Source organism: Chinchilla lanigera, unplaced genomic scaffold (genome assembly GCF_000276665.1).
Source record: "Chinchilla lanigera isolate Chin_1 unplaced genomic scaffold, ChiLan1.0 scaffold00016, whole genome shotgun sequence".
Classification (NCBI taxonomy): domain Eukaryota; kingdom Metazoa; phylum Chordata; class Mammalia; order Rodentia; family Chinchillidae; genus Chinchilla; species Chinchilla lanigera.
The window spans coordinates 13,712,606-13,729,894 of NW_004955417.1; the positions used below are offsets into that span (position 1 = coordinate 13,712,606).

Below are 17,289 nucleotides of genomic sequence, written 5' to 3' on the forward strand. Positions count from 1 at the left end.
AAAAACAGGTTACACTTCCATAGTATATATATTTTTAAAAAGCATCCCCTAAAACTTCCTTAAACATAAATGTATCTCCTGTTCTTTAATCCCTTAACATCTATAGTTTATAAACACAAGGGCTGGAGGCAGAAGGTATATTGGAGCAGGAAGGAGTATATTAAGTTAAAAACAAACAAACATACATTTCTGGTAAGGTATGGTGGTACACGCCTGTAATCCCAGCACTTTGGAAGCTGAGGCAGGAGGATTGCTGTGAGTGCAATATCATGAGTGCAGGGCCAGCCTGAGCTACATGGAGAGACTCTGTCTCAAAAAACAAAACTGAACAACAACTACAAAACATATATTTTTGGAGCCCCACCTGTGAGCCAACAGGAATGAATGAAAGTCTTTGGTGGAGGGGTAAATACCTTGGCTGGGTCTTGAAGGTAAAATTGTCAATCAGCAGGCAAAGGAGGGCAAGAGGGAGCCCCAGAGAAGGAAAGATGTGCCACGCTATGAGCCAGATGCAGTCTGGCGCTCCGTGCCCAGGGTGTGGCTGGCGCACAGCTGTTCACTTGCTATGTGGATGAGAGTGGTGAATGAGTGGCTGGGACGCTCGTGCCATCTCCCTCCCTCTGGACAGTCTGATCCATGGAGCACGGGCCCTGGCCTGGCAGGGATGGGGGTGCCAGGTTGGTGGGTCAGTGCCCCCCATCAAGGGGGCTGTGTGCTGCTGGTTCAGCTCCCAGCTCCTCTGCCTTGTCTGTGGGTGACCTTGGGTAAGTTATTTTATGACTCAGTTTCCTCAGCTGTAACCAGAGATGCTAAGGATGCCTACTTTGTGACATTATCTTGAAGACCAAGTGAGATATGCATAGGAAACATCTTGTAGATTGCCTGGTGCTATGTTCTTACAGAAGATGATGCTTACTGACTTGTAAGACTTTTAATATTTCTGAGCATAAGTTTAGAGGTGCATGAAACAGCACAAGACTTCCATTAGGAGATGAGGGAGTGCGAGTCACAGCCACAGAGCAGCTCGGTCACCATGCTGGGTGCCTGCAGCCCTGTTCCTGGAGCCACCCTGTCTCCCCACACTGGTCTCCTGTCTTCCAAATTCCACAGGAATTCTCCATGTCCCAGGATGGTGCAGGCAGGGAGGAGGCCTGAGTGCTGGAGTCACTGCGGAAGTAGATTGCTCAGGGTGGGGCTGGGGGAGGAAGCTTGGCGTGGAGTTGGGGCATGCGGACCCAGCTGGGAGGTCTCCTCTGTGGGGCTGGGAGTCCCCAGTTCTGCTACCTTTGGGTCTTGTCAAGTTGAGACCCAGAGGCCGGTGCCCAGCACATGGGCAGAGCAGAGAGCTGGAAAGCCGGGGGTCGGAGCAGGGAGTGGCAGGGTGACCCAGGTCCTGCAAGGGCCGCCTCCCCTGCCAGGATGGTGGGTGGGCAGGAGAAGGGAGACAGAAGTAAGACAAAGGCCCACCACGAAACCAGAGACCTAGGGACTGGCAACAAGGACAGACGCAGGTGGAGGCAGAGGCGGAGGAACAAGATGGCCACCTGCTAGTGATGACCAAGGCAGCTGCGCTGCTGCTGTGCTGGTGAGAGATTTTTAAACATTTTCCCTACTTCTTATGACTCTCCAAAAAACGAAAGATGCTCAGTTCCTTGCATTTAAGCTTCCATGTCTAACCAGAAGTAAAATTGAAAGCTCGTTCATCCACTTAGCAAGTACACAGTTGTTGCCTAAATAAGGTGCAATATGCCAAGTGTGACTAATTTATGACTAGGCCAAAATGTACATAATTAGAACTTCAAGTTCCTGAATAAGTAATGTAAGTTAAGCTAGCTAAGTGTTATCAAAAAAGCATCCGCTTCTATATAAATTCCTTATGCTCAAGCAAACTGTCCAAATCAGTGTGCATATTCTGTAGGAGAAAGAATGGAAAAATCAGGTGCCATCAATCTACAAAATATTAGCAAGAGTTTTTATGGTAAAATATGCACTGCATAAAATTTACCACTGTAACCTCTCTGTGTGTAAGTACGTATGTCTGTGTGTGCGTGTTTGTGATTGAACCCAGGGCCTCACACATGCTAAGCAAGCACCCCATCCCTGAGCTCCATCCCCCAATTTTTTATTTTGTGGCAGAGTCTCACTGAGTTTCCCAGGCTGCCCTCAACCTTCGAACCTCCACCTTCTCTCTGGGCTTATGGGAATGTGCCACCGTGCCCAGGTACCGCAGCCAGCGTGAAGTGTACCGTTCAGAGCCATGAAACACGTCACACTGTTAGGTGGCTATCATGAGCATCCATCTCCAGAACTTTTTCATCACTGCAGAGGGAAGCTCTGTCCTCATTAAACAATAACCCTGGTTCCCTGATCCTCTAGCCAGTTCTGCCAGCCATTGTTCCAGTTTCTGTCTCTCTGAATTTCACTTTCTAGGTATTTTGTATGCGTAGACTCATGCAGTGTCTGTCCTTTTGTGACTGGCTTCTTTCACCTAGTGTGCCATCCTCCTGACTCATCAATTATTGCCTGGTCAGAATTCCCTTTCAAGGTCTGAATAATATTCCGTTTTGTGTATACGCCTGTCGGGGACTTGGGCTAGCCCCCACCCTCCTAAAATGAGTACAACGAAGCTTAAATAAAGAGACAAGTGGTATGGTTTTTGGGGAGTCCGGGAAGGTCAGAACTCTCTGGGAGTAGAGATAAGGACTCTTCTGGGTCGCCGTATTTATTGGGTTTTCACAGATTTAGGGGTGCAGGAAGAGGAGGGCACAAGGCCCGCCAAAATGATGAGGGCCTGAAATCTTGCCAGTTAGGACAACTGTCGGATGTCTAAGGCTGGCAGCTTTATTGCTGTGGAATAGTGTCCACAGCCCGTGTCCTTGGCTGCCTCGGCTGTGACGTTAGCTTGACTTCAGAGCGCTGTGACTGTGAGCTCTTCCAGCATGGCCAGAGGTCCCTTCACGTTCAGCAGTGTGACCTTACGAGTCTGGTCTCCGGCGTATGCCATGTTTTGTTTATCTATGGACACTTTCACCTTTTCGCTGTTGTGAATTGTGCTGTAACTTGAGTGTACAAGTGTCTATCCATGTCCCTTCTTTGGGGCGGACACCTAGAAGTAGAAATGCCAGATCTGCCAGGCATGGTAGCGCACGCTTGCAACCCCAGCGCCTGGGAGGCTGAGGTAAGAGGGCTGCCACAAATTGAAGGCGGGCTGAACTACACAGCAAGACCCTCTGTCAGAGAGAGCGAGTGAGTGAGAGAGAGCTGAGCAGTTATCAGGCTTCCTGGCCAGGATGTAACTAACCTGCGGAGCCCCACTACCCTCCTACAGCCTGCAGTGTGCCCCTGCTGTTGACAGCTCTTGGCTGGAAGGAACCTTCACCGTCCACCTGGCTCTTGCCCACCTAGCCAGCCTGCGGTGCCCTGGCTCTGCCGTGTCTGGCACGCGCTCGAACAGGACACTCACCCTGCTTCCGCTCGGTCCCGCTCCTAGAAAGCAAGTCCTCACACGGAGCTGGTATGTGCCTCCTTGCGCCTAGAGTCCAAGGGAGCAAATTCCGCTTCTCAGCTTCTTTGCCGCTGCTTGGAATGTGTCAGATCAGAATGACCCGATATTGTGTAGTAGACCAGCCGGCAATGAAAAAGCGTAGCAATGACCTGGGCTCGGTACACGTCTGCCCCCGCTGCTGGAGCAAGCCCAAGCCTGAGGCCCAGATTGGACGGGAGCACGGGCTGCAAGGGTGATTGACTAGGCTTAGAACCTGCTGGGTTCTGTCTCCAAGGGTGCTGATTGCTAAACTGGGTCTTCCTAGAAAGAGGTTGTTTTGTTCTGTTTTTTGGTACTTGGGGACCAAACACAGGGCTTACAGCAGGAAAAAAACAAAACAACGCTGTCCTTACGGTGCTTATGTTGTGTTGGAGCACAGTAAGAAAAGGTACCATCTTGAAAAGAAGACAAACCAAAGACTTGCATGAGACAAGAGAGGAAGGAGACCTTCGAGGCAGAGGGAATGTAGTGCCTGTGCAGAGGTCCTGAAGCAGGGACGGTGAGGCACAGCAATGTTGAGGGGCAGCAAGGAAGCCTGTACCTCTAGGACAGGTGAGACGCTGTGATGTCCAGAGCACTTAGCCTGTGCTCTCCAGCCGGTCCAAATTGCAGTGGTACCTGTGAGCTCATAGTTACTCTCCTGAACTGAGAGCTCTCACTGTCTATTGACAGCATCCTGTATTTTGGATAGCAGTGTCTGTAACTGTATACATTGTTCTCAGCAATGTTCCCTGGTTATTTCCTTCTCTAAGTCTCTGGACACCTCCTATGCTGTTCTTTTTCTGTATTATTTCTGCTGTTTTCCATGGCAACTAGCTTTGTAATTATGAATTTGTATATTTATTAGTACTTTTTCTGATTACAAAAGTGGTAGGCTTACTGTAGAAAATTGGTTTGCATAGAAATGAAATTATATAAAATAAAATCATCTGTGATCATCCAGAGATAACTATTGTTAACAGTAATTTGGTACATTTCCTTCCAGATTTATTTTTAATTCATTAATTTTTAAAAAGATATTGGGCATTGAACCCATCAGGACTCAAGCAATGTGCTATAGCCTCAGCTCCTTGTATTTGTCTAATTTTAAGACAGGAGCTTGCTAAATTGCCCAAGCTGGCTTCAAACTCACATCATTTGTCCTGCCTCAGCCTCTTGAGTGCTGGGGTTATAGATGTGTACAACCACGCCTGTCTTAGACCATTAATTTTTTTTTTTTGGTACCAGGAATCGAACTCAGAACCTCATGCTCACCAGGCAAGTACTGTGCCACTGAGCTATGTCCCCAGCCCTAGACTGTGCATTTTTGTGTATGCTGAACCAGTGCCTGACCCATGGCCAGTGTTCAGAAAAAATGTATTGAATAAATAGAAGCACTGATGAAGGCACAGTAACGTTAGCACTTTTTCTTAATGTTACACATTCAAAAGAAAGGAAATAGGAAAGATCTGAGTTGAAACTAACAGAGCAAATTGCTAAAACCAAATTTTTTCTTTTTGAGACAGAGTCTCCTTGTATAGTTTAGGCTGGCCTTGAACTCACCTTGAACTCACTGTGTGTCCCAGGCTGGCCTCGATACTCACAGCAATTCTCCTGCCTCTGCCTCCCAAGTGCTGGGATTACAGGCATGTGCCACCATGCCCAGCCTAAATGATTGTTTTTGAGAAAACCAATAAAATTGACAAACCTCTAGCCAACATGGCCAGAGAGGACAAAAAGAGAGAACACAAATTACCAATACTAGGAATGAGAAAGTGAATCTCCCTGGAGATCCCACAAACATTGAAAATAAAGAACAAATGGATGCCAATAACTAAAGCAACTTAGATGAAATGGACAAATTTTTTGAAAAACACGAACTCTAAAGTTCACTAAAGAAGAAATAGATTGTCTGAGTAGGCTTCCATCAGTTAAAAGAAATTGAATTTGTGCTTTAAATCTTTGAAAAAAATTCCAGATGTAATTGGCTTAACTGGGAAAATTTACCAAACATTTGAAGAATAACTAACACCAATCTATGCACATTCTTCCTAAAAATTAAAGATAAGAGAACATATTTTTATTCATTCTATGGGGCCAGCTTGCTGATTCTTAAACCAGTATAAAATGTAAGAAAAAAAACTACACATAAATGTCCCTCATTAACCGGGTGTGGTGGCGTGTGCCTGTAATCCCAGCACTTGAGAGGCTGAGGCAAGAGGATTGCTGTGAGTTCAAGGCCAGCCTGAACTACATAGTGAGACCATGCCTCAAAAAACCCAAAACAAACCAAAACAAGTAAATAAATATCCCTTATGAGATATGTGCAGAAATTGTTTAAATATTCTTAGCAATCAAATCCAGTAATATACAAGAAGAATAATACATCATGTCTAGGTTGGATTTATCCCAGGAATTCAAAGTCGGTTTAACATTTAAAATGCAAACAAGCTAGGTGTGGTGTTGCACACCTGTAATCCCAGCACTTGGGGGACTGAGGCAGAAGGCTCACCAAAAGTTTGAGGCCAGCCTGAGTTGGCCTCAAAGCTAGCCTGAACTGTATAGCGAGACCTGTCTCCAAAAAAATTAATTAATTAATTAAAACTCAATCAATATAGTTCACCATATTAACATACTAAAAAGTAGAAACCATATGACCCAGCTCCATAGATGAAGAAAAAGAAAAAAAGAACTGGACAAGATCTGACATTCATTCCAAATTTAAATAAAAAAAAAAAAAAAAAAAAAAACCCTTCTGCAAACTAATAATTAAGGTAACTGCCTCAGTCAGATAAAATACATCAAAAAAAAATTAGCTGACTATTCTTAATGATGAGAGATTAAATTCTTCAGGAGATCAGGAACCAAAGAAAAGTCTGCACCACCATTTCTATTTAATTGTGCTAGAGGTTCTAGCCAGTGCAAGAAGGAAGAGAAAAAGAAAAGAGATAGTGCATAGAATGGAAAGAAAGAATAATTTAAATCCACCTTTATCATCAAACATTATCATCTGTAAAATCTAATGGAATCTACAAAAAAGCAACTGAAACTACTAAGTGAATCTGAGAAAGTTGTGATAATATTAAAGCAACTATCTTATATACTTTCAAAACTTAAATAATACCTTTCCAGCAGCAAAAACTATGCATTGCCAAGGGACAAACTTGACACAAGATGTGAAAGCCTGGTATACTGAAAACGACAAAACATTCCTAAGGGAAATTTTAAAAGACTGAATTAAATAGATTTACCATGTTCAGGCTCAAGATTGATTTTTCTAAAAGACAGATAATAGGGAACAGAAAGGTCTTCTGTAGATGCAAGGGGACCGGGAGCAGAAGGGAAGGAAGTGGGAAGGGAGGGGAGATGGACAGAGAAAGAATCGGGATGAGTTGTGATCAGTGTGTACTGCAAACATATATTACTAAAAATACATATTTGAAAGAAAAAGCGAAGACAATATTTTTCAACGTCAGCCCTTTACAAATTAATCTATAGATTCAAAGCAATCTCTATAATAATCATAGCAGCTTTTTTTTAAGAATTTGAAAAAGTGATTCTAAAATATACATGGTTAGACAAAGGAATACAATAGTTAAATAAATTGAAATAAATGAACAGGATTGGGGAACTTAAACTTCCTGATTTTGAGACTAATTATAAACTGCTAGGTCAGTGAAGTATTGGTACAAATATGAACAGAGTCCAGAAATAGACCCACACATACATGGTGAAAATGTTTCAACAAAGACACAAAAACAATTCAATAGGGAAAGGTTACTGTCTTCAACAAGTAATAATCATTGCCTTGATTGTGCTTGTAGTTTCATGGGAGTATACATATGTCCAAACTCATACAATTATTTATCCTAAATGTATGTGGTTTGTTTCTTACAAATTATATCTTTAAGAAAAGAAACCTACAAACAAGTAGATGCAACAGTCAGGAGCCACAAGTAGCTATCTGCAGCCCTTCTGCTGTGGCCGGTACTGTGAAGGAACTGAATGACATGAGCTGTTCATGTAATTTTAACCACTTTATATTTAAACAGCCACATAGACAGGGTGGTTCTAGATTAAAGGAGGCGCAGGCAGATGTAAAAACTAAATACTGTCTCAGACCCTAGACTGGATCCTGTCCTGGAAGATGAAAAATACTATAGAGAACATTAGATCAGCTGGCAGGACTAGAATATGGATAGTAGATTAAATAAAAATAGTGTATCAATGTAAATTTGGGAGGTTTATAACTACCATGTGGCTAGGAGAATATCCCTCTTCTTAGGGAACACAGGCTACATTTAAGGGAAAATGACCAGGATGTATTATCGTATCCGCTGACAATTGGCTTAGAAGATGACTAAATGGTCAATCACGTGGAGTAAAATGGTAACAATAGGTGAATTGGGATTAAAAGTGTTATCAGTGGTTCTTATGCTTTGTGTGTGTGTGCATATGTGTGATACTAGGGATTGTACCCCGGACCTTTGCACTGAGCTCTATCCTGTCTTTTTCTTATTTTTTATTTTGAAATAGAGTCTCCCTAAGGTGCCCAGATTAGATTTATTTATTTATTTTTTGTTTTGCTTTGTTTTGTTTTGGTTTGGTTTTTTTCCGGTACCGGGAACTGAACTTACGACCTTGCGCTTGCCAGGCAGGCGCTGTGCTGCTGAGCTAAACCCCCAGCTCCCCCCAGATTAGATTTAAACTTGTGATCCTCCTGCCTCCGCCTCCCAAAGTGCTGGGATTATAGGCATGCTCTGTTATACCTGGCCTCTTGTATGATTTTTATGTTTGCAACTTTTTGTAACTTTCAAAGAGTTTCCAAATAAAACGTTAAGTACCTTTACATGTGAGGGTGGTATTGAAGTTTTATATATATATTTTTAGAAAATAGTCCCTGTCTTTTAAAGATACAGTATGAGATATTTATGAAAAAATGTTACCATGTCTGAGATTGGCCCTAAAGTGATATGGGATTTTTATGGGGGTTGGGGTGTAGAAGAAGAAAAGCAACCGTATATTCTGAAGCCAAATAATGAACACAAGGATTCCCTATATTACCCTTTCCATTTCCTGTATCAGTAAATTTTCCATGACTTTAAGTTGGGAAAAATCGGTATTTTTTATTCATTGTTTTTTCTCTGAAGAATAGTGTATGCTTCTCTTATTTAGTGTGTTTCCTTTGATATAGACTGGGAAAACACATTTACACCAAATTCTTCATTATGGAAATTATGCCCAGAATTCAGATGTTCCCTAAAACAATAAAAATCCTTGTCAAAACAAAGATGTCTTTTAAGATTCCGTCAGTAACTACTTATTTCCAGCAATTTTAAACAATGCATTTAGGTTCTGCTTCAGCAGAAGCCTTTGTTCAGACCTTTCAATGGAACAGTCTCTTTCCATATTTAAAAATGCTTATACAAGTAACATTCCTTTGTAACAAATCCCATGCACTCCTTTCTTTCTGAGTATTTTGGTTTCAATTCGACTATCACCAGATATTACATTCTCGGACTGAATCTTGAGCTGAAAGTTCTGTTTATGTGATAAGGAAGGAGTGTTGAACTTGGTCTATTCGTGTCTTTCTCTCTTAGGCTTTATACTTCCCAGGATGCTTTTGTGTCCTATTTGGCTCAATGTTAGGGGAGCTTGAATGGCGGAGAGTTTGATTTGGGGGAAGGTTTAATTGTTTTAATTGTATTATTTCTTGAGCTAATCTCTCTCCCTAGCCCATAATCCAGCAATTCTAGTTTGAGTAGCTCTTACATCAACCAAGATAAGGAAAGCATGTTCACAAATTAATTGGTTACTTAGATATTGTGTCCTGTGTCAAGAAGATTCTTTTCTAGGCAAATATATCTCTAGACCTGGGAGCAGCTCTATCAAGAGATCGCTTCCTGACATAAGTCTTTGAGGCATGGGTTTTATCTATTTAGAAAAAATGAAGATGAAATGCGTTGTTTTTAGGTGCTAGTTGCATAGCTTTGCTCAACATTTTTCTGATGGTTCTCTTTGCAGAGATAGACTTCTGTGCTTCGCGTAATCACGGGTGTCAGCACGAATGTGTCAACACTGACGAGTCCTACTCTTGCCGCTGCCTGAAAGGCTTTATGCTGAATCCAGACAAGAAGACCTGCAGAAGTAAGTCACACTGGCTGTTGTGGAGGAGAATTGCCCACCAAATGCTCCTCTAGTTTTCCTCTCCTTGCAAATTCTAGGCAGTTTATACCTGTGCTCAGCATTTGTGTTTACTAATATTATTCTTCCTTATATTCTGACTTTTGATTCATTAAATCCTATTGGAGTGTCTTGGTGAGATTGGATAGACTGGGTCTGACCATTGGATTTGTTTAGCTAAGTCAGGCCCAAGCTGAAGTTCTACTTAGTTGAAATGAGGATTTCCTCTTGGTCCTTCTTACCCACTTGAGAAAGGAAAGGCTGGGCCAGAAGTGAGACGTCAAAAGAGCTGGGTTCTTTCAGTCCTACAAGGTAAGACACTTGGTGGCTGCTGAGAGGGGACGGCTGCAGCTCTCTCCTCTTCAATAGGAAGGAAGAAGAAAAATAAGAGTCAGAAGCATCGGAGCAGCACTCCAGGGGTACAAGGCATCGAGGGGGCACTGAGTGACTCAAATAAGTGCCTGTCACTGGCCTTCAAGGGACATGAGCAACAGCCTAGAGCACAGCCCCTAAGTGGGATGTCTTTAAACCAGACTTCCTGAGAGACACCAGCCTGGAGGGCCATGCAGGCAGAGGTGGCTGTCTTGTCCCCATGGCCAGATCAGTAGCTGCGCATGCTTGGTGCACACAGGTGCAGCACAAGTTTGCGGAACGGATGAATGAACGAATGAATGGGTTAGAGAGTCACTCTGAGATGTATTATCCTGGAGAAATTGCAGCTATTATTTGAATTCCTCAGTCTTGTTAGAAAGACGAGCTTTTCAAAGCATATAAACTGAGAAGTTTATTCAGAAAGCCTTCCCACCATCAGGCCATGCTGATGCATGCTGAATTGTTGAGGTCTCCTGACCACGTCACTCGCAGAACTCTCTAGAACTTCCGTTTGGGGTTGCATTTCCCAACCTGCGGCTTCCCAGACTTCTTCCTGGAGATGCAAACTGCAGCATTCCTTGGGGCAGGACCTCGTTTTCAAGGTCTGCACTGCCTACCTCTTCTGCGGATCTTTGAGGGCCGTGTGTGTAACGGAATCCAGATGAGGCGCATTCTGCTCACAACACACATTAACTCGTACCCTCGGACTAAACCTTGATGATGGCAGATGGTTGCAGAGCCCATATTTTGCAGCCAAACCTCTCTTATAAAAGATAATGCCCACTGCCCTGCCTGGGTACAAACCCTGGAGACGTGCAAGCACTAAATGGGAACTTTAACTGAGAGCATTTGAAACGTGAAAACAATTAGAGCATTTTCCATTAGACCACACATGCTTCCAACATGTCAGAGGGCCAATTCTTCTGGCCTGGCCAGGGCCCTCTGGGATGTTTACACCTTTTTCTAGTGGGTGGATCCATAGTTTTCTTGTTCATCACATACATTTATTAGGGTCGCAAGCTTCCTGTGCATCACTGAGGGGGACAGGGGGATAAGCTAGGCAGTGGCCATGGGTGGGGACTTTTCTTGTGGCTCTGAATCTCTTACCAGTCATCTGAGCTCCTCGGCCTCTGCCATGCCTTCCACACCCTGCCTGCAGAGGCACCCGGAGAAGAGACGCCAAGGAGGGAGGCTGAGAACGAGTTTGACCACAGATTGGCCCACAGATAGGCCTGTGCGCAGGCTGTGGCCCTGGCCAGAGCCCCAGTGCTCATTCATGTAGTCTCTGTGGTGATAGCTCTGTTTCCTCCTTAGCCAGGTGCCCTACTTTCTCATCCAGGAAAAATAGAATTTGTTTGAAAAGCCAGTGTCCTCATTAGCCCTTCTCCCACGGTTCCACCCCCTCGTTACATTTTCCATTGTCTTTGTTGAGGGCCCAGCCCCGGACGCCTGAGGTCACCTCTCGGAGCCGCCCCTGACTTAGGCTTGTGCTTGGTCCTCGTGGCAGAGCTGGACCGGAAGTGAATGCTCGTGGTCTCCCTGGAGGGTCACGTGGTGGTGGAGGGGGGCGCACAAAGAACTTAGGCTTCCAGTCCGAGGTTTATTGTTAGGAACCTGAAGTTTCTCAAGGGATCCAAGCATTGTAAATGTTGAGCTGAGCGTACAGCCACTTAGATTTAATAGGAGGCTGATGAATGTGGGCTATTTTCAAAGGTAATAAGAAATGTATCAAAGGAACTTGATGTTATCCAGTTAAACTGGGTGGGTGGGGGGAAGCGCTCTGAAGAAAAACTCTTGGCCAGGGTTCAGTCTGCCTCATCTGGGAGGTTTTTCTTCTGGAGACGGCTGCTGTCTTTGAGGAGATGAATTACAGAGGCCTTGCTGCAGAGCACAAAACCTAGGGCTGGCCTTGCTGTCTAGGTGGAGCCCCGGGCTGAATCAGATGTGGGTGCAGCCCCGGTGCTGGGCTCCAGCGCTCCTGGGAGGGCTTCCTTTCTTTAGCTGAAGAAAACACCCTCTAAAAAGCCAGCCCAAGTCCCCAGGTTGGACTGAGCCAAGAGAGGTGAGGTCCAGTCTGGGCAGTGTCACTCATACTGGCTGTGCCTCCTGAACCAGCGACGTCCTACTTCTCTGCACCTGGCTTTCCTAAATGAAGGGACGGGCCTCTGTGTTTTTTTAATCTGTCCAACTTTGGTGAAACCTACTTGTGGAACCATTCAGGTGGCATTATAGTTCACTGCCTGGGGTCCCTGACATGGTGGGTTGGTAGTCTTACCTTCTCAATCATGTTTCTTAGGCGCTGGCATTGTAAATACTGTTTAATTTGTCATCTGATAGTTCAGTCACATAACTCAGGGTTTCTTGTGTATACTGGGACTTCTCAGACCCAGGTATACTACCGTACAGTTTATGGGGCTCACATAAGCAGATATACAGTGCTGTATCAGCTAGGCTTTACAAGGTAGGATGTATAAGAATAGGATCTACAAGGTAGGCTTATAGTGATCACCTGCAGAGTCAAGGGAGGAAGAATACAAAAGGGCCTTCTACATGCTGGAGATCCAAAGGATCCAGTGGAAAGTCGAAGGCCTGGAGATCACTACAGTGTCCGTGTGAGTCCAAATCAGGAGGCCAGAAGGTCTGTCCTACAAGGCTGAAAAGTCTGTGCTGGGAACCTGGAGACAGATGTCCAAAGGCTGTGGTGAAGACTGGAGCTCCTCTGAAGAAGCAAAAAGTGAGACTTCGCTCTCCTTTCCCTTTTTATTCCATCCAGGCCACTTGCCCATTGGTTGGTACCACCTGCACCGAGGGTGGGTCTTCCATCTTCAGTACGTCAATCATCGGACACACAGAACTGTGCAAAACCAACTGCTAGGCATTTGTATTCAAGCCGGCTCCACAATTAGCTGTCCCAGGTGCCTAGAAAGTACTCAGTGGATATATATTGAATAAATAAACAAGTGAAGAAATGTGTAAACAACACACACGGGACCATGTCTTGTGTGAAGAGAGCCAAGAGCTACCATGCATTCACCATAAAGAATGATACTTTTAAAAATTTTTTTACTTTTTGGTAATAGTAGGGATTCAACCCAGGGCCTTTGGGGCTGGGGATTTAGCTCAGTGGCACAGCACCTGCCTGGCAAGCGTGAGGTTGTGAGTTCAATTCCCGGTACCGGAAAAAAACCAAAAAAAAGAAAAAAAAACCCAGGGCCTGTACCTTCTAGGCAAGCACTCTACCACAGAGCCACATAAAACAGTTTTGAGGAGATAGATGGGTTTAAACTGACTTAACTGAACACAATGTATACATGTATCAAACATGACACGACATCTCATTAATATGCATAAGTTTTGCTTTTTATATACCAGTTACAATAGATTTTTTTTTTTTTTTCCGGTACCAGGAACTGAACTCACAACCTTGCACTTGCCAGGCATGTGCTGTGCCACTGAGCTAAATCCCCAGCCCTACAATAGATTTTAAACTACCGAGAAGAAAAAAATAAGAATCTTTTGGAGAAGGGTCATTTCTGAATTGCTGTTTCCCATGCAGCTGAATGATGGCCTCTAACAATCTGTTTCTCAGCTGAGTGATTTTATACATATTTCTCTTTTTAAAAGGATCTCTTTAAATATTATTTGCTTAAATTGACAAATCAAAATCATTCATGTTGCTTTGAAGTATGTGTGTCTGTAAAGACAGTGCTGACTTTCCATCGTGGTACAATGACATGAAGTTCACCATCTTTTTTTTTTTTGGTACCAGGAATTGAACTCAGGACCTTGTGCTTGCCAGGCAGGCACTTGTGCCACTGAGCTGTATCCCAGGCCCGAAGTTCACTGTCTTAACCATGGTTAAGAGTACAGCGTGGTGACACTGAGCCCATTCACTTCTTCACACAACCACCCCCGCCTACATCCCAGAACTTACTCATCACCCCAGCTGAAGCTCTCTATTTGTGAAACATGGTCCCATTGCCCCTTCTCATCCTGTGGCAGCCAGTCTTCTCTATGGCTCTGAGAACTGGATTATTCTAGTGTTTCTTGTGAGTGGAATCCTACATTTATCCCTTTGTCACCGGTTTGTCTCACGTAACACAATATCTTTACAGTTCAGCTATTTGTAGCAAATGTCAGCCATGTGTCTGCCGTGTCCACAGAAAAGGAACAGTGCAGTGCAGTGCAACTGGTCTGACCCAGACAATTTCTTTCTTTTTTTTACCACCTGAATAATACTCCGCTGTGTGTATACACCACATTTGGTTGATCTGTGCATCCACCAGTGGCCCCTGGGGTGGCTCCCACCTTTCAGCTGTGAATAGTGCTGCTGTGATCTCGGGTTTATATACCTGGGAGTGGAATTCCTGGATCCTGTGGTTAATTTGATATTTCACTTTGGTGGAACCACCATGCTGTCTTCTTCAGTGGCTTTTAAAGACAGAATTTACTGAACGTAATTTCCTCTTTCCCTGGACCTCACGCAGCCCCAGAAAGTTAGTAATACAACACCATAAGCTTGGAAATGTTTTTCGGGCTTGATGACACAGTGCTGGGGCATGGACGGCATAGATACGGTTAACAGCGACTATAGTGACAATGAACGCTGCATGGCAGAGGACAAAGGGCTGACTCTGCCCCCTGAGCCTCAGTCCGATACCCCAGTGTGTCAGACATTAGGGGACGCTGCGCGACTTGGAGAGTGAAACGCAAGGACTGCTGGGAGCCATATTTCAACCTCCACGCATGAGTCCCTGTGAAGACGGCCTTTAGTGTTACTAAGCAGACATGTAACTTCTCTTGCTTAGTGGTTAAACTTGGGCTTGCTTTTCATAAAATAATTTAATAAGTTCAAATATTTTAAAACAGGAAGTTTTGTTACTTACTTACATTTACTCCACTATGTACTTTTATATGGGGCCCAAGACAATCCCTCTGTTCTCACTGTGGCCATGGCAGGCCAAAGGGCTGGACATCCCTGGGTCATGAAATGATTCCCACAGCTCCTGCCCGCTGTGGCCCCAGACAGTGAGCCCCTTGTGCCCTGTGTCTGCCTGTCTGTCTGTGGCCCGTGTGTGGTTGCTAGCTCCGTTTCTCTCTGTGGAGGCTGTTTGCTGGTTTCCTGGCACTTGCTGATGTCCCAGCACAGGTGAGCCTGTTAAGGGGTCCTAACAATATGTCACCTCTCCTCGTGCTGAAGGAATGGGTTCTAAAGACAGTGTCAGGGGCCCAGGACGCAGCCAGGTGACCTTTCTCTCAGGCCAGCCCCTGTGCGCCACAGCTTGTCTTCGTGCGCTGCATCTGCCGCTCCAGGGGCCCGTGGTGAACTTTTCTGTATGGCTTTTCTGGCCAGAACGGGGGCATATTTCACCTCTGGCCCAGTCCCTGAGGAAGGAGAACGTGGTTGCAGGGTTGACTGGCGTGGGCCAGCCATGATTCGTGGCCTGGGGGCCACAGGGCAATGGTTACTGGCCAGACAACCAGTGTCTGCCACTTCCTCAGAAGAAGAACAGCTCGGTGCAGTTAAACTGGTCTGGCCCAGACCGTGAGGTCAGTGGTGACCTTTCCCCCAGCATGGCTCTCACAGAGGCCCTCTGGGAGCTCCTTTCGGTTTCCCGTCCAGCCCTCGGCCTCCCCTGTGACCGGCTGTCGTTTTAGTGTCTTCTACCAGGAAATAAGTCGTTGGTTGCCCGCTGGTAAGGAGGCCGCTTCTGTCTAGCAGCAGAAGCATGCTTTGGATGGGGGTGAGCTTCACGCGTGGCAGAACTGCAGCAACCTGGGGCATCGGCAGAGACTGTCACCTCTGTTTCGCGGTACAGCTGCTGTCATGATCTGAGCAAGGCTAAGCCCTTGGACCCTCCCTGTAACTGCCATTTCCAGACTCCGCTAAATGGCCAGGTAGTTGGCGAGATCAGCTTTGGATTATTCTGCCTCGCGCTGTCGCACGTCACTGTCAGACGTCAGCTTAGACAGAAGCTGCCCACATGCTTTGAGCGCTAGCGATCAGGTCTGCTGGAAGAACAGGCTGGATTTTCTTAGCTTCTCCATCTCTTTTGAAAGGGGGTGGGCTGGGAAGCGTGGGCCTCATCCCAGCTCTCAGCTCTTAGCTGTCAGCTCGTTCAGCTCAGCTCAGCTGCGGGCCTTGACTGGGCCTTTGGCCAGCAGCGGGGAAGGAAAGCAGTGGCAGGGAACCCGGGGCGCACGTCGGGTCCAGACTCTCCTGCGCAAGCCCCCAGAAGCAGGCGCTGCATCTGTGTCCTGCTGAGCACCTTGCTTGCTGAGTGTTCGCTGAGTTTCACGTCTTTCCCTCTCCACTGCAGAACCCTCTTCGAGGCCTTTCCACCTCCGCTGACACTCCCCGGCCTGGCCACCCGCTTATAGCCGTTTTAGCTCCATCCTGCGGCTTACAAGGCCCATGAAACCTTTCCTGCCCAGCCTCATCCGTCCTCTCAGGCCAGCCTTCATCTGCCCCTCTGCCTCCCAAATGTGCCCCCCTTTATCCCCAGGCTTGCGCTGTGCCCATGTCCTTACTCTCTGCTCCCTTGGTCCCCTTTACTTGTCTAACTCTTCTCTTCCGAAGGCCTCTGGCTGGGCATCACCTCTTTGGGGAAGACACCCGGTCCCTGGGCTCAGCGGGGCCCTCCTCTCTGTTTCCTGGTGACCTGGTTCCCTTGTCTCCTCCTCTCCGCAGGGCACAGACCTTATCCCGTCCGACGCATCTACCTGTAGGCCTGGCCTCTGGTTGGCAAAGGAATGAGTGGTCAGCTCCCAGCTCACCTGGGCAGGGAGCAGCGGCAGCTGTCTGCACGGCGCCCTGAGAAGCCTGAGTCTGAAGGAGGCTCTGTCCTTTCTCCCCACAGGAATCAACTACTGTGCGCTGAACAAACCGGGCTGTGAGCATGAATGTGTCAACACGGAGGAGGGCTACTACTGCCGCTGCCGCCGGGGCTACTCCCTGGACCCCAACGGCAGGACCTGCAGCCGTGAGTGCACCCCAGGGCTGTGGGGGCGGATGGACACGGCTCACCTACGGGCCATTCTGGAGCTCCCAGGTTTCCTGCAGATCTGCCTCAGTTTCACCACCCATAAAGGACTGTTAGGTCTACCTGCTTCATGGGTTGGGTTGTGAGGGTTAAAGGAATCCGTGCGTCTGAAATACTTACACTATCTTAATCACAGCCCTCAGTAAATATCAGTATTATTAATCTTAG

General features: G+C 46.0%; 1 protein-coding gene across 1 annotated transcript in view; it reads left to right on the forward strand.

The window, feature by feature from the left end:
* Nucleotides 1-17,289, forward strand: part of Matn2 (matrilin 2) — a gene marked incomplete at its 5' end in the record, with an annotated part of 113,672 nt that overhangs the window by 66,227 nt on the left and 30,156 nt on the right. Inside the window, 2 exon segments of the mRNA XM_013512824.1 lie at nt 9,548-9,670; nt 16,939-17,061. Coding sequence (XP_013368278.1) covers nt 9,548-9,670; nt 16,939-17,061 — 246 coding nt within the window.